This window comes from Tachysurus fulvidraco, chromosome 1 (genome assembly GCF_022655615.1).
Source record: "Tachysurus fulvidraco isolate hzauxx_2018 chromosome 1, HZAU_PFXX_2.0, whole genome shotgun sequence".
NCBI classification, from domain to species: Eukaryota; Metazoa; Chordata; class Actinopteri; order Siluriformes; family Bagridae; genus Tachysurus; species Tachysurus fulvidraco.
In genome coordinates this window covers 52461454-52485798 of record NC_062518.1, presented here as the reverse complement: position 1 = coordinate 52485798, position 24345 = coordinate 52461454, and the positions used below count along the sequence as shown (strand labels likewise).

The window sequence follows — 24345 nt, the reverse complement described above, 5'->3', positions numbered from 1 at the left end:
CTTCTCGTGTATTTACTTTTGGATCTCACTGCTCGGGGAACAGACACAGTTTCTATAGGGTGAGCTATGTGTGCATTTTCTGTGTCAATGTGCTGAGGTGAAGGATGGCTATTAAGATTTAAATTTAAAGAGTAGTTTACCAGTCAGAAGGTGTTCAGCGCCCTGGAGATGTGGTCCGAGAGGATCTCCGCTCCAACTCTGCTGGGGTGCAGGCCGTCAGCACGGAATAGCCTAGGACGCTCCCAGAAAACATTCCAATTATCGATAAAGAGTAGTTTCTGAGCCTGACACCATGACTGTAACCATTCATTTAAAGCGAAAAGTCTACTGAACCTTTCAATTCCTCGCTGGTAAGTTGGAAGTGGTCCAGACACGATGATCCTCGTCGTGGGTGATGTGCTGCGAACCGTCTCCACCAGGGTGTTGAAGTCCCTCTTCAGGATCTCTGACTGCCTCAGGCTGGTGTCATTCGAGCCGACATGAAGAACCACAGCTTTGGTGTTTCTGCTCACGACTCTAGGTACCTGTGCAGAGACATCAAGGACACGAGCACCAGGTAAGCAGTGAGTGCGAGCCTTACCTTTAGCCACCGTAGCACGGACGTGGCGGACGATGGAGTCTCCGATGATCACGTTGTCGCAGTCCGCCTTGCGAAGGGGGGCGAAGCGGTTCCGGGTGGGGATCTCGAAGACCGGCGGTGGTGGAGGGGGAGAGGTCCTAGGCCGGGGACCGGCACGCGTCCTCCGCTGCTGCACCCAGGGCCTGCGGTGTCCTGGCGCCGGAGTGAACAGCTCCTGGGCAGGCCACTTCATCGGTGTGTTGGGCCTGGACAGAGAAACACGCGGGGTAGAGGTGGAGGGAGTGGTAGTTACATCCTGGGAGTTTACCTGAGACAGGTGAGCGACCGACCGGGGAGCTTCCAGCGCGGCTTTCCGCTCCCGCAGCTCGGCCTGCTTCACCTGTAGTTCGCGGATCTGCTTCTCCACAGCAACCAGCTGGAGTTCTACCGAGTGCAGCTCCAATTCGTCCTCACCTGCACTCAAAGGCAGAGACGTAACCGGCATGGTGTTACAGAGCAAGTACAACAGATTGTAGTAGCGGTAGCCGAGCTAATGGGCTACTTGTGCTAGCCGGCTAGATGTGGACTATTTAACCTGTTTATTTATTTATTTATTTATTGTAAATCACTTGATTCTAAAAGATGAGAAAGGACATGGAGGAGAGCAGGGTGGGAGCGAGCCACTGGACTGAGCAGGTCAACTCCCTGCCTCTCACTCCAGTCTGTGAAATGAAAATGTGGAAGATGCGAGAGCTTGTACTAGCCGTAGCCGAGCTAACAAGCTAGTTATGCTAGCTGGCTAAAAGCTGACGCTGCGGGACAAGTAAATACTTTGTCAGGAATTAAAGTGTAGACTCAAGATAACTCGGAATTGAATAAAAAATACTCAGCCAGGCATATAAATTGGAAGATGCGAGAGCTTCCTGTGTGCAGCTTGCTTCCTGTGTGCAGCTTGCTTCCTGTGTGCAGCTTGCTTCCTGTGTGCAGCTTGCTTCCTGTGGCAGTGAGGACAAACCATACTGTACAATCTTTTAACATGATTTTTGGTAGATTTCCTCATAGCGAGGAAAGCATGGAAATGAATTCTGGTGTGTGCAGCATGAGGAGAAAAGACACAAGAAAAGTTTATGTTGCCATCTCCAGACGGTTGGATCTGACAACTTGGTGCCGTATTTCAAGTTCATTCAAAATGACAGATAAATTTGACCAGGTCTACATATATGAAGAATGTCAGAAGGACCATTGTATGATCATGCTCTATGTAAAAGCCTATCCTTGAAAAGTGGAAAAATGAAACCAGGCCACAGGGTATTTTGGCTCCTAATTTGCATAGCACTTCTCTCCCACAAAGATTGTCTGTGGTGTCTGATGAATTACGTAATGGGGCTTGTATTGTTACTCCTTCCACAGTTATCCACTGGGGTTCAGTAAACCATAAAGTCTGTGTATTTCCTCAGAAGACTTTTGTTTTTATTGCTTTATGGGTGAGGGGTGATCATTTTTTGCCTATACTTGTAAATGTCACAACAGTGTCAATCAAAAATTGTGTTTGTACTGTTCCTCCAAATGCTACCACCAATTCAATTCAATTCAATTCAATTCAATTCAATTCAATTCAATTCAATTCAATTCAAGTTTATTTGTATATATAGATAGACATTGTCTCAAAGCAGCTTTACAGAGCATAAACATAGAGCAGAAGGTAAACATAATTAATGATAAAGGAAATAACGAATAATAAAAGTAAAAAAATTGACAGAATAAAAAATTCTAGATTATTATTAGATATAAATAGTTCACAATCTGTTTGTATTTATCCCCCTGTGAGCAAGTCTGAGGTGACTCAGGCAGCAGTGGCAACGAAAAACTCCCTTAAATTGGTAAAGGAAGAAACCTTTAGAGGAACTGGACTCAAGGGGGACCGATCCTCATATGGGTGACACTGGGGGTGTGATTTTAATATACAGTCAGATAAAAGTTGTATTGGTGTAAGGATCACGGACTTCAGATCTCCTTAGTATCACAGAGTCTAACTGGAGATGTCTCAGGATTCTTAGAGTCGGCCTCGGCTCAGTGGACATCCAAAGGCTTCATCCTGCAGAGGACGTTGGGAGTTGGTACAATGTCTGGATGCCCCGGGATGGGTACAAAGACAGAAGCAGTGGAAAGGGATTAACATATCTGCTGTTCATAAAAATGTGCAGGTCTGATGTACTAGTGCATGATACTATAGGATGTATTATGTGTACGCCTGACTAAAGAGATGAGTTTTTAATCTACATTTAAACTGGGAAAGTGTGTCTGAGCCCCGAACACTATCAGGGAGACTATTCCAAAGTTTGGGAGCTAGATAAGAAAATGCTCTACCACCTTTAGTAGACTTAGATATTCTGGGAACTACCAGAAGTCCTGAGTTTTGTGATCTCAGAGAGCATGAAGGATTGTAATGTATTAGAAGACTAGTTAGATACATGGGAGCTAAACCATTAAGAGCCTTGTACGTAAGTAGCAGCAGTTTGTAATCAATTCTAAACTTAACAGGTAGCCAGTGTAGAGATGATAAAATTGGAGTTATATGGTCATACTTTCTTGTCCTAGTGAGAACTCTGGCAGCTGCATTTTGGACTAACTGTAACCTATTTATTAAAGATGCAGGACAACCACCTAGTAATACATTACAATAGTCCAGTCTAGAGGTCATGAATGCATGAACTAGCTTCTCAGCATCAGATACAGACAGGTTGTTTCTCAGCTTGGCAATATTTCTAAGGTGGAAGAAGGCTGTTTTGGTAGTATGGGTGATATGGTTTTTAAAAGACAAGTTGCTGTCTAATATAACACCCAGGTCTTTCACTGTCAAGCTATTAGTAATAGTACATCCCTACAAAATGCAAGAGCTTGTACTAGCGGTAGCCGACCTAACAGGCTAGTTATCCTAGCTGGCTAGAAGCGGGCGCTGCGGGACAAGTAAATACGATGTCAAGAATTAAGGTGTAGGTAGGTTAAAGTGCAAACTCAAGATAACTCGGAATTGAATAAAAAATACTCAGCCAAGCATATAAATTGGAAGATGCGAGAGCTCCTTCACAAATTCACAATTCACAAATAAATAAAATGGGATTTGCAAATAAAAAAAAATTTATAAATTGTATTTATTTGCGGATTGCTTCCTGTGCATTTGTGGATTGTGTTCTGTGCATTTGTGGATTTGAAACATTTCTAACGTCAAGACGTGCACAAGAGTCCACAAACAGGTGGACTCCGCCCACCGTCTACTCCAGCCAATCGGACAACGGTCTTGTGGCGCTGACCAATCGTGGCACGGTCTACCTCAAACCAATCACGTTCTGATTTACTCGCACTATCACAGTGTAATATGTACTGTAAAATACGATTAAAAAAAAACAAATAAAAAACATTTGTCGCAGATTCGAGCCCAGTCTGGTAACCCTGTATGGATTGTAGCCAGAACTAAGGGTTAGTTCAATTCTGCTTTTTTTGGAAACGATTTCAGCATCATCAATGGGTCCAGGGGTAGTGTGAAGAGCGAGTAAATCAGAACGTGATTGGCTGGAGTATACGGTGGGCGGAGTCTACCTATTTGTGGATTCTTGTGCACGTCTTGACGTTAGAAATTTTTCAAATCCACAAATGCACAGGAAGCAATTCGCAAATAAATACAATTTATAAATATTTTTTTTATTTGCAAATCCCATTTTAGTTATTTGTGAATTTAATTTATTTTTGTGAAACTCTTTATATTTATTTGTGGATCATAGTGTATTTATTCAGAATAACGAAACAATTCTGACCCCATTAACATTGAGAATAAAAATGACTCATTTATCTTTAACAGTGAGTCTGATGTATCTGTATTCATCCCCTTTAACATTACACCTGTAATATCCTCCATCCTGTACAGTCAGGTGTGATATGAGCAGAGAGAGATTTCCTGAAGAGTGATCATTAACCAGCTGAAATCTCTTTTTGTACTCATCACTCTCAGGAGATATCTGTGCCCAGTTATATCCATCTGTATTTTTCTCCCATGTGAATATCTCAGGTTTGCTGTGGAGCTCAGTGCAGGAGCAGGGCAGCAGTACTGAGTCTCCTGTGTATGCAGTGATCTGTTCTGTCTCTTTATTTCGTTTCAGACTGCAGCCTGTATGAACACACCAGTTAATGATGTGTTAATGAGCAGTTCACCATCTGTAACAACTCTACAGAACTACAGACATCCTGTAACTCCACTACTCACTGAAGTCCACATTAGGGATATAACTGAATATGAAACATAAACAGATGCAGATACAGATAACAGATACAGACATCCTGTAGTCTCTGTCCACAATGTTCTTGTCCAATAATTAATCATTTTATTATCTGTCTAACTCTTCCATCTTCGGTCTGTTTGAGCCTCTTGCTTCAAAACATTATTCTCAAATTTAAATGAGTATAGCTCAAAAACTACAGGGTGTATTTGAAAAATTCTGGCAGCAAAATAAAGGTAATAACACGTGGGAAAGTTCATTTCAGTAATTCAACTCAAATAGTGAAACTGGTGTATTATATAAATTCAGTACACACAGACTGAAGTAGTTTAAGTTAAAGTTTGGTGCTTTTAATTGTGATGATTTCGGCTCACATTTAACAAAAACCCTCAAAATATTAGAATATGGTGACATGTCAATCAGCTAATCAACTCAAAACACCTGCAAAGGTTTCCTGAGCCATCAAAATGGTCTCTCAGTTTGGTTCACTAGGCTGACCTGACAGGTGTCCCAGAAGACTATAATTGACATCCTTCACAAGGAGGGTAAGACACAAACATTCATTACCAAACAAGCTGGCTGTTCACAGAGTGCTGTACCTATGCATGTTAACAGAAAGTTAAGTTTAAGGAAAAGGTGTGGAAGAAAAAGATGCACAACCAACCAAGAGAACCGCAGCCTTGAGAGGCTGTCAAGCAAATCCATTCAGGAATTTGTGTGAATTTCACAAGGAATGGACTGAGGCTGGGGTCAAGGCTTCAAGAGCCACCACACACAGACATGTCAAGGAATTCTGGCTACAGTTGTCGTAATCAACTTGTTAAGCCTCTCCTGAGCATCAGAGGCATCTTAGCTGGGCTAAGGAGAAGAACTGGACTGTTGCCCAGTGTTCCAAAGTCTCCTTTTCAGAGGAGAGCAAGTTTTGAATTTCATTTGGAAACCAAGGTCGTAGAGTAGGAAAGGTGGAGAAGCTCATAGCCCAAGTTGCTTGAAGTCCATTGTTAAGTTTCCACAATCTGTGATGATTTGGGGTGCAATGTCATCTTTATCCACTTTATTTTTTTGTTGTTGTTTTTTTTAAAACCAAAATCACTGCACAAGTACTTCTTGCTTCCTTCTGCTGACCAGCATTTTAAAAGATGCTGATTTCATTTTCAAGTAGGATTTGGCACCTGTCCACACTGCCAAAAGCACCAAAAATTGCTTAAATGACCATGGTGTTGGTGTGCTTGTCTGGCCAGCAACTCACCAGACCTGTACCCCATAGAAAATCTGGTATTGTTAAGAGGAAAATGAGAAACAGGAGTCCAAAACGTGCAGATGAGCTGAAGGTCGCTGTCAAAGAAACCTGGGCTTCCAAACCACCTCAGCAGTGCCACAGACTGATCACCTCCATGTTAGGAACTACTTCAGTCTGTGTGTACTGAATTTATACTATTTGAGTGGAATTATTGAAATAAAGGAACTTTAGCATGATGTTCTAATATATTGAGATGCACACACATATATATATTACCAGGTCAGAGGAAGAGAAGCTGGAACACAGCAAAAGATTAAATAAAATTCGGCCTGACAAAATTTTACAAATATAAGCCTAAAAACTCCAAAAATCTATTTTATAACATCCTACCATTAACTCTTTCAAGTTTGATTTATTTATTGTGTCTCAGAGATATTAGAGAGAGGTTTTTGTAGAAGAATGTTTAGGAACACTCTCCTGTGCCAGGTTGGCACACCTCTGTATCTGAGTTCTCAGTTACCAAACTATAAAACTTAATTTATTTGATTTATATGTCACTAAAGGTGTTCATTTCATCTGAATATAACTTTCTGTGGTTTGTTTTGGAGTCTCCCAACTAAACTATACAGTAAATACAGACTGGTTAAACCTGCCACTCTTATTGATAGCACAGTTAAGCTAGCAGCACTTATATTTCAGGGTAGCGGCTTTTAGATAGCTGTAATAGTGATTAAGTGATAGTTTACCAACAAAGTACATTTTAAGACATCATAAGATAAAAAATGCAAAATGTTAGTTGATAAAACTCAGATCACTTCAGCATGAACTACTCTAAACTCAGGAAATTCCACAGTAGAATTGGCTAATATTTATTCTTTCAAATCACCAGATGTGGAAATATAATTGCCCCAGTGGGCACATTTCAATCCATCATAAAATGAAAATCTAAACATTTTAGTTAATAAAACTCATTTAGATCATTTCAGCATGAGCTACTATAATTAAAGATCAGCCAATTTTACTGTGGAATTCCGATGCAATATAATTTTGCCAGGAGGGAAAATGTAGTCGATTATAAAAAGTTAATTTCAAAATTCTTAGTTGATAAAACTCAATCAGATCACTTCAGCATGACCTACTCTAAAATAATTTTACTGTGGAATGTTTTAATAATTATTATTCACAGTTACCATATCTGGCAATATAATTGTGCCAGGAAGCACAATCAGAAATTTTTTTCTAAATGTTAGTCGATAAAACCATCTCATATCACTTCAGCATGATGTGCTCTATGTTCTCAATAAAGATCAGCCCATTTTACTGTGGATTTTTTTATAATGGAAATTTTAAAATGTTAGTTAAAACTCACTCAGATCACTTTGAAATGATCTTCGTTTGTCACTATAGCTTCTTCTATAGCTGTGTTGTTGAGAGCAGCTGCATCACTGCGTTGTATGGCGGCACTACTGCGAACGACCACAAGCATCTGCAGAGAGTGGTGAGGACTGCTGAGAAGATCATCAGGACTCCACTGCCCTCTCTGTAGACCATTTACTATCACAGAATCCAAAGTAGAGCTGCATCCATCCATAAAGAACACACCCACCCCAACACGGACTGTTCACACTCCTACCCTCAGGACCTAGGTACAGGAGTATAAAGTGTAGGACAACCAGTCTAAAGAACTCCTTCTTCCCCTCAGCTATTAGACTCTAACACAGCCACTCATCTCAGTGAACACTCAGTCCAACTGTTCGCCTCATTTGAACATTGTAATTTATATTGCTCCTATTACCACCACCATTATATACTGCTAATATTATTCATGTAGCCCAATCTCAATTTGCACATCTATTAAAGTTATTGCTGCTTTAAATACCTGGGATATTCCTGCCATAATTGTAGTATATTTACACTTACTTGCAATACTATATTATATTGCATTTATAGTGTACAGTTTGTAGTTACAGTCCTGGCATTCTTGTGGATGGCAAAGTAAGAATTTCATTGCTTAGGGAAACCTGCTTTCCTCACTGGTACATGACAAATGCTTTGAATCTATGAATCTTGAATCCATGCTTCAAAATCACCATACCTTGCATATCTGGCAGTATTACTCACATATACATTTTGTAATCGATTAAATTTTGAATCCTGGTGTAATTTTATTGACAGATATGGTGACATTAAATAAAAAATATTAAAAAATTACACAGTAAAATTAAATAAAATTTATTTTTGCTCATAGAGTGTTACGCTAAGGTGACATGAGATTGTTTTACCAACAAACATCTTAAATTTTAAAATAGTGCCTCCAGGTGCAATTATACTGCCTAATATGGTGATTTTGAAGAGGAATTAAGGAAATCCTCAGTAAAATTGATGCTTATGGTAAGCATAGAGTAAATCATTACAAAGTGATCTGATTGAGATTTATCAACTAACATTTTAAAATTTCTATTTTATAATGGATTAAAATGTGCCCACTGGTGCAATTATATTCCCACATATTAAATTAGTAAAATATTCCAGAGTAGAATTGGCTGGTATTTATTGTGAGCATAGATTAGGTCATGCTGAAGTGATATGAGTGAGTTTCATCAACTACAGTAACATTTTGAAATTTCCATTTTAGAATGGATTAAGTGTTATTGTATTATAGTCAGTAAAAGCTTATAGATGCTCGTTTTCTGTTTTCAGCACTATTACCACTATGTAGCCAAAAGCCACACCCCTGAGATATATGCGTGGTTAGTTTAATCGTGCTTTCAGAAAGAGCGGCTGGATTAACCACAATTAAATACTGTAATCTGTGTCATGACACATCCTAGTTGAAGTGAGCAAGCCAGCACTTTTGTGAATACAAACAGTAACACCTTTGGACCAAACAAACAAAACTAAACCAGAATAAAAACGTTTACATATCTTTCAGATATGTGAGTTTAAAAACTTTAACCACGCTGTCATTTGTCGATAAAACATCGTGTTCTTTCTCCAGCCATTTTCAATATTAAAAAACGCACTTAATTACTGTAGATAACTGCATCATTGTATTTAAAGGCCAGGACATTTAACTGGGATTTAAGCTTTGTTTATTTCTCCCAAACATAATTTGCTTGAGATCCTTTTGACCGATTTAACTGCTTAATTCTCCTTTCAGCCAATAGTATCAAAGGTTTCAGCTAATAGTATCAAAGGAAATGCCCTAAATTTGTGTCATTTGAAGCATAATCCAATAATAAGGCATGATAAAATAAGGCATTTATTGTGAGGGCTTTTTATATCGGAATATGGATTATAATCTCGAAACACCAATGCAAGAGCATATTTATTGCTATGGCTGTACGAAAGTTTTATGTTTTTTTGCTTCTAGTTCTGTGAGATTGGTCACAAAACTCAGCTTTCCAGGTCAAACAAGCTTGTTGGAATTGTGTTTTGTTTAGGTGGAAATGGTCTTTGTGGTCATCAGAGTTTCTTCCCATTTTTCTAATATAATGCATGTGAAAATTCATTCAATCTTTATTTGCTTTTGAGAATGATTCATAATTTTAGCCCCACCCCACTCTCAGTGGAAGAGGCTAATATCCACATCTATAGACTATTTTCAACACTTCCTACAGAGCAACACACTTCAACATACATACAGCCATGTGGTTTCCTCACATAACATTTCTAAAGAGTCAGGCAAAAATGTTTAGAAGCTTGTCATGCAGGTACTAAAAGCAATAAAAAAACAAACATTTCTCAATTTTATCCAAATGAAGAGCTTGTCAGTTTGAATGTAAAGGTCTCTCATCATTTGTCACGCACTTGGTCAAGTGTTAATTCACTCTGAACAGCAAAACCCACTTCTATTATAGTGACACACCACAAAAAGGGCTAACTGCTGGTGCACACTTCTAAAGACAGTGTGAACACCACACGGGTAAGCAGATTTGTATCCCATTCCTTGAAGAGTTTACCCACACCCCGGTGTTTCAAGTATCTTTGTCATGATTGGTACAAAATTTTGTGATGTAACCACATGTACGACGCTATAAGAACCTTGATGAGTAACAGCCAATGAGAGAGCGAGAGGAAGGTGTGTGTATGTGTTATCAACATTCCAATTTATTATAAGCAACAAAAGACAGTCAGCTGATAAAACCTGTGCTCCAGGTCCCATATTCATATAACATTTAAGACTAAATGTAGTTCTTAAAGGTATAAAGTTCACCCAAAAATGAAAATTGTATTTTTCCTCACCCTCAATTTCTTACAAAACTGTATGAGTTTCACCCATGGCAGCACCCATTGACTTTCACAGTAGGAAAAAAATATAGACTATGAAAGTCAGTGGGTGCTGCCAACTGTCTGATCACCAACATTTTTCAAAATATCATCTTTTGTGTTAAACAGAAGAAAGAAACTCATACAGTTTTGGAACAAATTGAAGGTGAGGAAATAACACAATTTTCATTTTTTGGGTGAACTTTACCTTTAAGAGCTACATTTAGCTTTAAATGTTATATGAATATGGGGCCTGGAGCACAGGTTTTATCAGCTGTCAATTTTCAATGTACATTTCATAGTGAACAAAAAACATACAGCGTATACCTGCGTATCACGTACAGTAGACTACACCAGTCGGGACGAGGAAGGAACACCAGAACAGCCATCATGATGAAGGAGACTCAGTGTTAAGCAGGTTTGATTAACGTCCAATAATGAACATTTTCTCCTGTTTATATTTCAATTTACATTCAGTTTGGCAGAACATAAAGTTCTTTTCAGTGAGAACTTTATATTTTCATATAAAAAGTAAGATTAGTGAATGACTTTATGGTTTAAAGATAAAATCTTACATAGTATTAAACAGGAATGTGTGTGTGTGTGTGTGTGTGTGTGTGTGTGTGTGTGTACCTCTCATATTACCGTGCTAAAACTCAATTGAAACTCTTTTTCTAACTACACGACCCGCTCTGTTACGTGTTACTGCTCTACTCTGACATAGACTCTGTCTGCACACCGAAACTCTGCGTCTTATATAGAGGCGTGAACAGGTGTCGCGGTTGTTGTGCTAATTGCAGCTATGTGAATGAGAGCCTATAAACAGGCGTGTTGGTGGCCATTACAAACATATTGTATTGATGTTACAAACATCAGATAATCTGTCATGAGATTATCACTGAAGTAACATTGTGAATAAAAATGACACATTTACCTTTAACAGTGAGTCTGACGTATCTGTATTCATCCCAATTAACATCACACCTGTATTCTCCTCCATCCTGTTCAGTCAGGTGTGATATGAGCAGAGAGAGATTTCCTGAAGAGTGATCATTAACCAGCTGAAATCTCTCTTTGTACTCATCACTCTCAGGAGATATCTGTGTCCAGTTATATCCACCTGTTCTATTCCACCATGTGAATGTCTCAGGTTTGCTGTGGAGCTCAGTGCAGGAGCAGGGCAGCAGTACTGAGTCTCCTGTGTATGCAGTGATCCGTTCTGTCTCTCTATTTCCTTTCAGCCAGCAGCCTGTATGAACACACCAGTTAATGATGTGTTAATGAGCAGTTCACCATCTGTAACAACTCTACAGAACTACAGACATCCTGTAACTCCACAACTCACTAATGTCCACAACTTACTTGTGTCTAATAATCACTCATTTTAATAACTCTCTAATATCCACAAGTGGTCAGTCAAAGAGAAAGAGTTGTGCAATTAAAACATTTCCTATATAACAACACACTTCATCATACACAATTACAGACAAATCATTTCACAGTATTGTGGCAAGCTACAGACATGTAGTTTCATCACATGACACTTCTAAAGACACAGTAAAAAATGTTTAGAGGCATTTTAGGTAAAAACTCCAAAAATCTATTTGTATAACATCCCCATCATAACCCGTTTTTTTCAAGTTTGATATATTTATTGTGTCTCAGAGATATTAGAGAGAGGTTTTTGTAGAAGAATGTTTAGGAACACTCTCCTGGCACACCTCTGTATCTGAGTTCTCAGTTACCAAACTATAAAACTTAATTTATTTGATTTATACATCATTAAAGGTGTTCATTCCATCTGAATATAACTTTCTATGGTTTGTTTTGGAGTCTCCCAACAATACCATACAGTAAATACAGACTGGGGTTAAACCAGCCAATCTTACTGATAGCACGGTTAAACTAGCAATACTTATATTTCAGGGGAGCGGCTTTTAGATTGCGGTAATTGTGCTTAAATAATAAATTAACACAAAACAATATTTTTGTAATTCATGACAAAACAAATTCACAGTATTTATGGGAATGAAGGCTTGACGATTTAAAAATCATTACATATTGTAATGGTACATAAAGGGTACACAAAGAAAAAGTAAAATGGGTTCAAATCTATTATAAAATAAACAATCCAATTGTTAGTTGATAAACCGTTTCAGATGCTGAAGTGATATGAGTGAGATTTATCTAACATTTTCAAATTTCCATTTTATATTGGATTAAACTCCTCCACTTTAAGTATCTTGGGGTCTCATTTACGAGTGAGGGAAGGATGGAGCGGGAGATCGACAGGCGGATTGGTGTATCTTCTGCAGTGATGCGGTCGATATACCGATCTGTTGTGGTGAAGAAAGAGCTGAGCCACAAGGCGAAGCTCTCTATTTACCGGTCAATCTACGTTCCTACCCTCACCTATGGTCATGAGCTTTGGGTCATGACCGAAAGGACGGGATCCCGGATACAGGCGGCCGCAATGAGTTTCCTCTGCAGGGTGGCTGGGCGCTCCCTTAGAGATAGGGTGAGGAGCTCGTTCACTCGGGAGGAGCTCAGAGTAGAGCCGCTGCTCCTCCACATCGAGAGGAGTCAACTGAGGTGGTTCAGCTGAGGTGGATCTGTTTCGGATGCCTCCTGGACGCCTCCCTGGGGAGGTGTTCCAGGCATGTCCAACCGGGAGGAGGCCCCGGGGAAGACCTAGGACATGCTGGAGGGACTATGTCTCTCGGCTGGCCTGGGAACACCTCGGTATTCCCCCGGAAGAGCTGGAGGAAGTGTCTGAGGAGAGGGAAGTCTGGGCATCCCTGCTTAGACTGCTGCCCCCGCAACCCGGCCCCGGATAAGCGGTAGAAGAAGAAGAAGAAGAAAGAAGATATTTTATTAAGTGTTATTGTAGGACAGTCAGTAGAAGCTCGTAGATCCTCGCTTTCTGTTTTCAGCGCTATTACCACTATGTAGCAAAAAGGCAACCAATGAAATATACATGCGGTTAGTTTAACCGTTAACACTAAAAATATAGCGTTCAGCCTCAGTTCAGGTAGGCCACATAGTCAAGCTCGGCTATCAGCTGATGTCAAATTTTCTAACCCCGCCCATCAGCTGATCTGATTCCTAAGCCCAATATTGGGGCTTTCAAACAGGGCTATACATGCTATGCCAGCTCGTTATGTTATGGGGCTGTTTCCTCTGCATTGCTGCTGCTGCTGCGATTTAAACTCGGTGGCTATTAGAGTTTAAAACCGCAAGCTATCTCCTTTTGTGTTCGTGATATGGAACTATAAGAGGTCGTGATTACTATTAGTATACTTGAGCCGAAGGGGAAGTTTTGAAGACGCTTTGAACTTACGGTAAATTGATATGGCACGCATGTTGTGTTGCGTTGCGTTGGGCTGTGCCTTGCTAGGCCGTGTTAGGTAACGTTACGCTATGTTGTGCCTCGCTAGGCTGTTTTTATACTTTATGCTGTGCCTCGCGAGGCTGTGTTGTGATACGTCGTGCTATGCCTTGCTAGGCTGTGTTATGGTGTGCCTTGCTAGGCTATGTTGTGTTGCGTTACGTTATGCTATGCCTTGCTAGGCCATGTTAGGTTACGTTGCACTATGTTGTGCCTCGCCAGGCTGTTATGATACGCTAGGCCATGCCTTGCTAGGCGTTACGTTGTGCTGTGCCTCGCTAGCCTGTTATGATACGTTAGGCCATGCCTTGCTAGGCGTTATGTTGTGCTGTGCCTAGCTAGGCTGTTGTGATATGTTAGGCCATGCTTTGCTAGGCATTTTGTTACGTTATGCTGTGCCTCGCTTGACTGTTATGATACGTTGTGTCATGCTTTGCCGGGCATTATGTTGTGTTGTGCTATGCCTCCCTAGGCTGTTACGTTATGATACGTTATGCTGTGTCTTGATAGGCGTTTGTTATGTTATACTATGCCTCCCTAGGCAGTAATGGTATGTTATGCCATGCCATGCTAGGCGATATGTTACATTATGCTATGCCTCGCTGGGCTTTGTTTGTGTTACGTTGTGCTGTGCCGTGCTGGGCTGTGTTGCGTTGCGTTGTGCTGTGCCTCGCTGGACTGTGTTGGTTTACGTTGTGCTATGCCTTGCTGGGCTATGTTGGGTTGTGTTATGTTGTGCTGTGCCTTGCAGGGCCGTGTTGTGTTGCGTTGCGCTGTGTTTGTCTTGTTGGCTGTTGTGATGCATTGTGCTGTGCCTCGCTGGGCTGTTTTGCGTTACGTTATGCTATGTCTTGCTGGGCTGTGTTGCGTTACGTTATGCTATGCCTTGCTGGGCTGAGTCGGGTTGCGTTGTGCTGGGCCGTGTTGTGTTGCGTTACGCTGGGTTATGCCTTGCTGGGCTGTTGTGATGCGTCGTGCTAAACCTCACTAGGCGGTTGTGATACGTTGGGCTGTGCCTCGCTGGGCTGTTGTGATACGTTATGCCATGCCTTGCTGTGGGTTATATTGCGTTGTGCTAGGACTCTCTAGGCTATGTTATGTTACGTTATGCGATGCCTCGCTAGGCTATGTTATGTCATGCTATGCCCTGCTAGGCGGTTATGATACGTTGTGCCTCGCTAGGCTGTCATGATACGTTATGCAGGAAATATTTACTGACAAATGGCCTAACTTCTTAACTTGACAATGTATGCTAGCCAACAATGAAAATGAAAAGCTTGATTAAATTGCTCTCCTCCTCGTAGAAGCTCTGCAGCAGTGTCCAGTGAAAGAAAGATAGTGGATTGATAACTTTGGTTAAAAAACCTGGTGGATTAATAATCGATGGCTACTGGCTCTGCTTGTATTGTGGTTCTGTTCTTTAAAAAAAAAGGGTGATGTTCCAAAGCTGGGAAAGGCACTGAGAAGCATCCTAACCACTGATTCTTCAATTATTTAATAGCTGGACTTATCTGAGGTTTTCGCAGGAGTGTCTTGGTTGCCTACTCATTCGTTTGCCTATAATAATTTGCTTTTTGCAGGTAAAGAACCTGAAATTGTCGATTCTTTGTTGGAAAAGGAAGTTAAGAGGATTTCTTGTTGGGCCTTTTGGAAGTCTCCTTTCTCAGGTTGTTGGATGGATCCCACAGGGATATTCAGGGAGGAGGCACTTGGTTTCTCATGTTCTGTTTGTGACTAAGCTAGCTTTGCTGCTAGCTCCCCTCTGCTGCTGTCCCTAAAGGTAGCTGAACCAGGAGTGGAAAAAAAGGTTCTGGTTGCTCCTTGGAAAATTGGGATGGCATTTCTTTTTTTTCTCTCATCATAATTTTCTGGGGTCTCATTTATAAACCTGTGCGTAGGATCCCTACTAAAAGTTTACGTACCCCCAAAAGCCAAAAATGGCGTACGCCCCAAAAAAATCCGATTTATAAAACCGTGCGTACGCACACCTGTAAGCAATGTTCCCTTTATAAATCACAGATCACCCGCAGATGTGCGTACGTGAACCAACCTCAAATCCCGCCCTGTACATGCCCATTTTTAACCATAAATAGTCAATGCAAATGACTGCGCGGGCACGAGAGTGGACCTCATTATAATGAGTTTCCTCTGCGCTCTGTGTGTTTAAAAATGGGGTGAGGAGCCAGCGTCTCAGGGGTAGCCACTGTCGTCTGCAGGTTATAATTATATTAAAAGCAACATTGTTATAATTATATTAAAAGCAAAATTGTTACATTTTTCTACTTTTTTAATATTGTTAAACTCACCAAGAAGCCAGCCATCACGTAGCTACTGCGCCTGCATTTAGTCTGTTCCCTACACTGTTATGTGTCAAGATAAAGGAACCATGTGTTGAACCACGCCAGCATGCCACAATGTTTGTGAGGGTCATGTTGGAGTCACATATGATTTGCACATTAATAGAATGCACATTCTTTCTATTAACATAAGCAAATTCATTTTCAGATGGTGCCCTTATAGCAACATGAGCGCAGTCAATTGTGCTGATTACATTTGGGAAACCAGACATTGCTGCAAATTGCATTTTAAATTGAGACAAATCATGTTATATGGTGGGAAGCTCACAGCACACAGCTACAGCCATGTGGTTTCCTCACTTAATGTTTCTAAAGAGTCAGGCAAAAATGTTTTGAGGCTTGTCATGCAGGTACTAAAAGCAATAAAAAGCAAACATTTCTCAAATTGCCTGTTCTCGCACAGTGTAGGGGAACCTGATGTACCGACTACCCATATTAAATATACCATTCAAAACGACAGATATTATGGCACTCAGGGACGGCTGTGATATACCAGACCTATAGGGTGAGATGATAGATTCCAATAGAATTATTTCATATACAAAAAGGTCTTAGACACAAAGGTGAGGATGCATGGTAGGTTGATTGGCATCTCAATTTTCCTTAGTGTGTGAATGTGTGAGTGAATGAGAGTGAGTGTGTGATGGGTTGGCACTCCGTCCAGGGTGTATCCTGCCTCGATGCCCAATGACGCCTGGGATAGGCACAGGCTCCCCGTGACCCGAGTAGTTCGGATAAAGCGGTAGAAAATGAGTGAGTGAGAGAGAGAAAAAGTAAAATGGATTAAAATCTATTATAAATATACGATACTAATTATTAGTTTATAAACCATTTCAGATCACTTCAGCATGACCTAATGTATAGATAAAATAAATTCCAACCAATTTTACTTTGGATTTTTTTTTCTTCTTATTCACCACCTAATTCACCATATATGGCCACCATCTGGCAATATAGATTTTCCACAAGCTACATTTTAAGACGTCATAAAAAAAAATGTAAAATGTTAGTTGACAAAACTCACTCAGATCACTTCAGCATGAACTACTCTAAACTCAGAATAAATATTAGCCAATTCTCCTGGGGAATTTCTTAGTAATTCCTCTCAAATCACCAGATGTGGAAATATACTGTAATTGCCCCAGTGGACACATTTCAATTCATCATAAAATGAAAATATATATAAACATTTTAGTTGATAAAACTCATTTAGATCACTTCAGCATGAGCTACTCTAATTAAAGATCAGCCAATTTTACTGTGGAATTGTTTAATGATTCCTATGCAATATAATTGTGCCAGGGAGAAAAGACGCTACCTAAGATGGGAACCCAGGTCAATGATGCCAGAAGTGCACCTTCACTCTTTATATAGAATCTATATAGAGATCATTTATACAGAATAGTTTCAAGAGACTTTCTTTTTCTGTAAATGATGGCAGAACAGGAGAAGAGAGTAAGTGCAAATGAACAGATGTTAATGTACGTGTTGATCATTACCTGTGTAGGAAGTTGTATTAAGGTGTACGGTTGGTTCAGCATAGTGCACTGTGGTGGTGAAACCTACAGGAAGTAAAGCAGATAAAGTTAGTGTGGGGTTCTTGCTGTAAGCTGATGTCCTAATGTACTAACAATGTGGAGCATGAATTCATCAACATACATATACTTATGTTACAACATCAGATTAATGTGATAAGATATAATGAGCAGTTCACTAACCGTAACAACTCTACAGAACTACAGACATCCTGTAACTCCACAACTCACTAATGTCCACAACTTACTTGTGTCAAATAATCACAAATGTTGATAACTCAGTAATTCAATTCAAGTTTATTTGTATACAGAACATTTGTATAACATTTGTATGCAGCTTTACACAACATAAACATATAACAACAAGTTATTATAAATAATATAAAGATTAATAGAATACAAAATTTAAGATTAATATCATCTATCCATCCATCCATCTTCTACCGCTTTATTCAGGGCCGGGTCGCGGCGGCAGCAGACTAAGCAGGGATGCCCAGACTTCCCTCTCCCCAGACACTTCCTCCAGCTCTTCCGGGGGAATACCCAGGCGTTCCCAGGCCAGCCGAGAGACATAGTCCCTCCAGCGTGTCCTAGGTCTTCCCCTGGGCCTCCTCCCGGTTGGACATGCCCGGAACACCTCCCTAGGGAGGCGTCCAGGAGGCATCCAAAACAGATGCCCGAGCCACCTCAACTGATTCCTCTCGATGTGGAGGAGCAGCGGCTCTACTCTGAGCTCCTCCCGAGTGACCGAGCTCCTCACTCTAGATGAGATTAATATTAGATATGTTTTAATATGTTGTATTTTTCCCCAATGAGCAAGTCTGAGGTGACTCAGGCAGCAGTGGTAAGGAAAAACTTCTTAGAATGGGAGCAAGAAACCATGAGAGGAACTAAACTCAAGGGGAACCTCATCCTCATATGGGTGACACTGGACGGTGTGATGATAAATATACAGTCTGAATAAATATACAGTCTGAATATCCACAACTAGTAGGTGAAAGAGAAAGATGTGTGCAATTGTACTGTATATATAAATAAGCAGCAGACTGCATCATCCACAACTACAAACAAATCATGTTGCAGTATGGTATTAAGGTCACAGCACACAGTTGCAGCCATGTGGTTTCCTCACATAACGTTTCTAAAAAGTCAGGCAAAAATGTTTAGAAGCTGGTCATGCAGACCCTAAAAGCAATAAAACAGCAAACATTTCTCAAATTTATCCACATGAGATTGTGAGTTTGAATGTAAAGGTCTCTCTTCGTTTGTCACGCACATGGTCAAGTGTTAATTCACTCTGAACAACGAAACCCACTTCTATTATAGTGACACACCACAGAAGGGGCTAACTGCTGGTGCACACTTCTAATGACAGTGTGAACACACCACACGGGTAAGCACATTTGTAACCCATTCTGTGAAGAGTTTACACACACCCCAGTGTTTCAAGTATCTTTGACATGATTGTTACAAAATCTTGTGATGTAACCACATGAACGACGCTATAAGGACCTCGATGAGTAACAGCCAATGAGAGAGCGAGAGGAAGGTGTAGGGGGACGAGGAAGGAACAACCAGAACAGCCATCATGATGAAGGAGACTCAGTGTTCTACATGAACCCCGGACATAGACGGGGATTAATAAAGACCTGGCAGAAAGTTCTTACTTAATAAGTGTTAAGCAGGTTTGGTTAAAGTCCAATAATGATCTCTTTCTTCTGTTTATGTTTCTATTTAACACCTCAGCAGTGCCAAAGCACCTCAACAATGCCACAGACTGATCACCTCCATGGCACACAGAATCGAAGCAGTGATTAAAGCAAAAGGAGCCCCAAACAAGTATTGAGTACATACACAGTAAATGAATAAACTTTACAAAAGGCCAACAATTCACTAAAAATGTTTTTTTTTTGTTCTTATTGTGTATTTTAATGTTTTGAGATTGGTGGATTTTTGTTAAATGTGAGACAAAATCCATCACAATTAAAAGAACCATAGACTTAAACTACAGTAAATGAACAGGACAGAAGAAGAGAGTAAGTGCAATTTAAATGAACAGATGTTAATGTATTGTGTTGATCATTACCTGTGTCAGAAGGTATTTTAGGGTGTACAGTTGTTTCATTATAGTGCAATGGGGGTGGTGAAACCTACAGGATGTGAAGCAGATAAAGTTAGTGTGGGGTTTTTGCTGTAAGCTGATGTCCTAATGTACTAACAATGTGGAGCATGAATTAATCAAAATACATACAGTATGTATACTTATGTTACAACATCAGATTTATGTCATAAGATATAATGAGCAGTTCACCATCTGTAACAACTCTACAGAACTACAGACATCCTGTGACTCCACAACTCACCAATGTCCACAACTTACATGTGTCCAATTATCACAAATGTCGATAACTCGGTAATTCAATTCAACTCAGGTTTATTTGTATACAGAACATTTGTATAACATTTGTATGCAACTTTACAGAACATAAACATAGAACAAAAGGTTATTATAAAGAATAATATAAAGTTTGATAGAATACAAAATTCAAGATTAATATTAGATATGTTTAAATGTGTTGGTATTTTTCCCCCAATGAGCAAGTCTGAGATGTCTCAGGCAGCAGTGGTAAGGAAAAACTCCCTAGAATAGAAGAAAGAAACCTGAGAGGAACCAGACTGAAGAGGAACCTAATCCTCATATGGGTGACACTGGACGGTGTTATTATAAATATACAGTCTGAATAAATATACAGTCTGAATATCTACAACTGGTCGAGGAAAGAGAAAGAAGTGTGCAGCAGACTGCATCATATGCAACTACAGCCAAATCATGTTGCAGTATGGTGTTAAGCTCACAGCACACAGCTACAGCCTTGTGGTTTCCTCACATAACCAGGGCTCTCAAGTGTCTTTTGTCATGCTCTTCTGCCACACATTGTATTTGTCACACAGATAATCTTACTATTTATCATATATTTAATATACTGTAGCGCCCAAAATTATCTGTCCGCACCGCTGACAGCTATAACAGCCATCATGATGCAGGAGACTCAGTGTTCTACATGAACCCAGGACATAGATGGGGACTAATAAAGACCTGGCAGAAAGTTCTTACTTAATAAGTGTTAAGCGGGTTTGATTAAAATCCAATAATTAATATTTTCTCATGTTTATATTTCTATTTACATTCAGTTTGGCAGCAAAACTATGAAGTGGGAAGAAAGATTAGTGAATGACTTGGTTTAAAACAGGGGTCTCCAATCTTATCCGGAAAGGGCCAGTGTGGGTGCAGGTTTTCATTCCAACCAAGCAGAAGCCACACCAAAGTTTACTATAAGCCAAGAACAGCTGATTAAACAGGTGGAATCAGGTGTGGCTTCTGCTTGGTGTGAATGAAAACCTGCACCCACACCGGCCCCTTGTGGATAAGATTGGAGACCGCTGGTTTAAAAGATAAAATCTTACATACAGCATTTCCTGAGATAGTAATATGTGTGTGTGTTGTTGTAAGAATGGGACCTTTAGTAGGAGTAAGTAAAATGGATGATGAAGGAAATGAATGGTTAAGTTCATGCTCAATGGAGCAACCTTACCAATGCTATCCAACTTCAAAAACCCTGCTCTCATATTCCCATACAAAAGAAAAGTGAGATTCAGACTACAAATACCAGACAACATAGAGCTAGGAGACAGAGACAAAGAGAAGAAAAAAGAACTGGCAACAGAAGAAATTAAACAACTGGTGAATGATTTGAAGAATATGAAGCTTAAAAAAATCAATGGATGAAAAAGTATCAGACTCTGTACCAACACAGAAATGAAGAAATGATCAAGATGAAGAATATTAAAGTGATAAGTTTTCTTAATTTTTTTAATTTACTTTGCTTTCAAAATATGTATGCAGTAATATTGCTTGTGTTGTTAAAAGATAAGATGTGTTGAGTGTGTTATATGAAAGCTCTCTTAAAAAATCCCTCAATGCTCATAGGATACTGCTGACAATGTCGCTGATGAATATCTGTAACCCATAAAGGGAAACCACAATGCATGTGGGGGAAGGACTAAGTTATTAAGATGATATTGCAAGATTGTGCCTTTTGAAAGGAAGTATACTGTACCCTAAAATGAATACAAATGGTTGCTGACACAGTGTCACCGAATTTGAGAGAGGAATAGTGGAGGATGTCGGTTTTGTGAGAGAGGAATGGAAAAGAGTGTTGATATTAAAGTCAATAAGAATAGTGAATCGGTGAAAGGCTTGAAATGTATAAAAGCTTGTCTTGAATTACATTGTGTGTGCATTCTAGTGTAAACAGGCTCAGTGCATTTTATGCTCTGTGTGAATCATAGAACAAACACAAGCTTACACTTGGAGAGTGTTTCATGCTTTGTTATAATCTTTGAATTTTAATTACTTTTACTTATTCTAATACCGTTTGATTATTCAAGGGAGATTTTATTTGTAATTTTCTTTTATTTTACTTTACATACATCTATCTGTATTGCATTGCTTTTAATAAAAACAAGGCCTCCCATTGTGAGGACCCTGAAAAGACAATGAAGGTCTAAGTCTGACTCCATCATTTAAAAATTCAAACAATAGATTAGGTAAAAGAACTTGAAGTGGATCCTTTGTTAGAAGACCCCGGGACTTGAAAGGACACCTGCGTTCATGGGAAGACCAACTCTGATAGTTGATCATCTTCAAAACTAACCCATGCAAACTAGGACACATTCCTTAGTGGGATTGTGGAAGAGTTTCCTATGCAATCCGAAAACAGGTGTCACTAAGGGACACGTACTTCAGTATAAATTACTTCTCTGTGTGTGTGTGTGTGTGTGTGTGTGTGTGTGTGTGTGTGTGTGTGTGTGAGTGTGTGTATGTGTGTGTGTAGGTGTGTGTGTGTGTGTGTGTGTGTGAGAGAGAGAGAGAGAGAGAGAGAGAGAGAGAGCAAGAGAGAGAGAGAGAGAGAGAGAGAGAGAGAGAGAGAGAGAGAGAGAGAGATCAGCAGACTCACCTTCAGTGACATGAAGCTGTATAAGGAGGAGGAGAAGAAAACACACCTGCATTCTTCCTGAGGACCAACACATTAATCCAAAGAGAGAATTAGAGCTAAACACACACTGACCGACTGCTGCAGTGTGTCTCATCATAATGAACACACTCTATAGATCACATTCACACCCTCACAGTTAAAACAGGAAGTGCAAAATTAGCAGTATGGCCTTGACCACATAGAAGTGAGAAGTCTCTCATGTCTTTTGCACAGCAGAACTGAGTCTATGTTCTGAATCCTTATTAATCATCTAATGCTGATAAACTAATCAACTATTATACATTTTAATGCATCAAACAAAAGCAGTGTGGTTTTGCATTTCTCCTTGTAAACCTGCATTACAGTTACCACGGCAACAGGTATGCAGGGAAGAGGATGTATACAGACATCACCAATATCAGTCAGAACATGACCTTAAATCGTGTTTCACTGAACTTTGCCTGTTTTAAAGGAAAGAGTGATGGATTGTATAATTGATGAGAAGAGTTGAATATGATGATTGATAAGGTGTTTGTATATTGTTATTTCTTATAAAACTGTATAACTCTTGAATAACTTGTATAACTGAGATCATTTACACAGAAGAGAAAGTTCTGTTCCTGGAAATGTTAGGAGAACAGGAGAACATAATGAGCTCATCTTTAAATAATCAGAAGTAATGTAGAGCATTGAATAACTTACTAACACTAAAACTAAGACTTTTCATTCGAGTGTGTATCAGTGGTGTGTGGTACCTGGTCTGGAATAAGGTGAAGTTGTTGCTATCTCTGGTGTGGATGATAAAAAACTTCTTGGTATGCCTGCAAGGAGAGAGATGTTTACTAAGTTATAATTAAAGAGTTTCGTCCACTTTGAGTTGATTCATTGCGCAATCTGAAGCATGAACTAATCAACATACAGTATGTATACTTATGTTACAACATCAGATTAATGTCATAAGATATAATGAGCAGTTCACCATCTGCAGCAACTCTACAGAACTACAGACATCCTGTAACTCCACAACTCTCTAATGTCCACAACATACATGTGTCCAATAATCACAAATGTTGATAACTCAGTAATATCCACAACTGGTAGGTGAAAGAGAAAGAAGTGTGCAATTGTACTGTATTTTTAAATAAGCAGCAGACTGCATCATCTGCAACTACAGACAAATCATGTTGCAGTATGGTGTTAAGCTCACAGCACACAGCTACAACCATGTGGTTTCCTCACATAACCAGGGCTCTCAAGTGTCACGCATTGAGTGTGACAGTCCCCATTTCTGCCTTTTGTCACGCTCTCCCAACACACATTGTATTTCTCAAGCAGAAAAACTTATTGTATATCATTTATTTAATAAGCCGCAGCGCACAAAATGTATCTGTCCACACCCTTGTCTGTATGGAATCGGGCAGGAATCAAGTGCATCTCCCCTGGAGTTCTTAGTCGAGCCTGACACTTATCAGCCAATCAAACAAAGAGGCTACACAATTGCCAATCAGAAAATAGCACTATTGTATCTGTGTAAGATTTAATGCAACATCCAATGAAAAAAAAGCTTATCCTGGAATTGTTCAGCATCATCCTTGTTCACCCACAGAGAAAATGTTACAACAAATTCACAACTTCTTCAACACAAACAATGACATTGTGACTGCTGTTAGAGACGTTTCCCAGATAATCA

General features: G+C 39.8%; 1 protein-coding gene across 1 annotated transcript; it reads right to left on the bottom strand.

The window, feature by feature from the left end:
- Positions 1 to 4397: 4397 nt before the first annotated feature.
- Positions 4398 to 22992, bottom strand: LOC125145938 (polymeric immunoglobulin receptor-like). The gene is made up of 3 exons (XM_047820888.1): positions 22638 to 22992; positions 11274 to 11588; positions 4398 to 4721 (listed from the first exon to the last, which is right to left on the bottom strand). The coding sequence occupies exons 1-3, from the start codon at positions 22771 to 22773 to the stop codon at positions 4399 to 4401; spliced, it is 774 nt and encodes a 257-aa protein (XP_047676844.1). The 5' UTR covers positions 22774 to 22992; the 3' UTR covers position 4398.
- Positions 22993 to 24345: the final 1353 nt, after the last annotated feature.

Bases quoted from the DNA above. Each gene is read 5' to 3' on its own strand.
- LOC125145938 (XM_047820888.1), bottom strand. From the start codon at position 22,773: ATGATGAGACACACTGCAGCAGTCGGTCAGTGTGTGTTTAGCTCTAAT. The intron at 11,589-22,637 runs GTGAGTCTGCTG...GTGTTCATACAG, and splicing joins ACAGCTTCATGTCACTGAAG to GCTGCTGGCTGAAAGGAAAT. The intron at 4,722-11,273 runs GTAAATGTGTCA...GTGTTCATACAG, and splicing joins CGTCAGACTCACTGTTAAAG to GCTGCAGTCTGAAACGAAAT.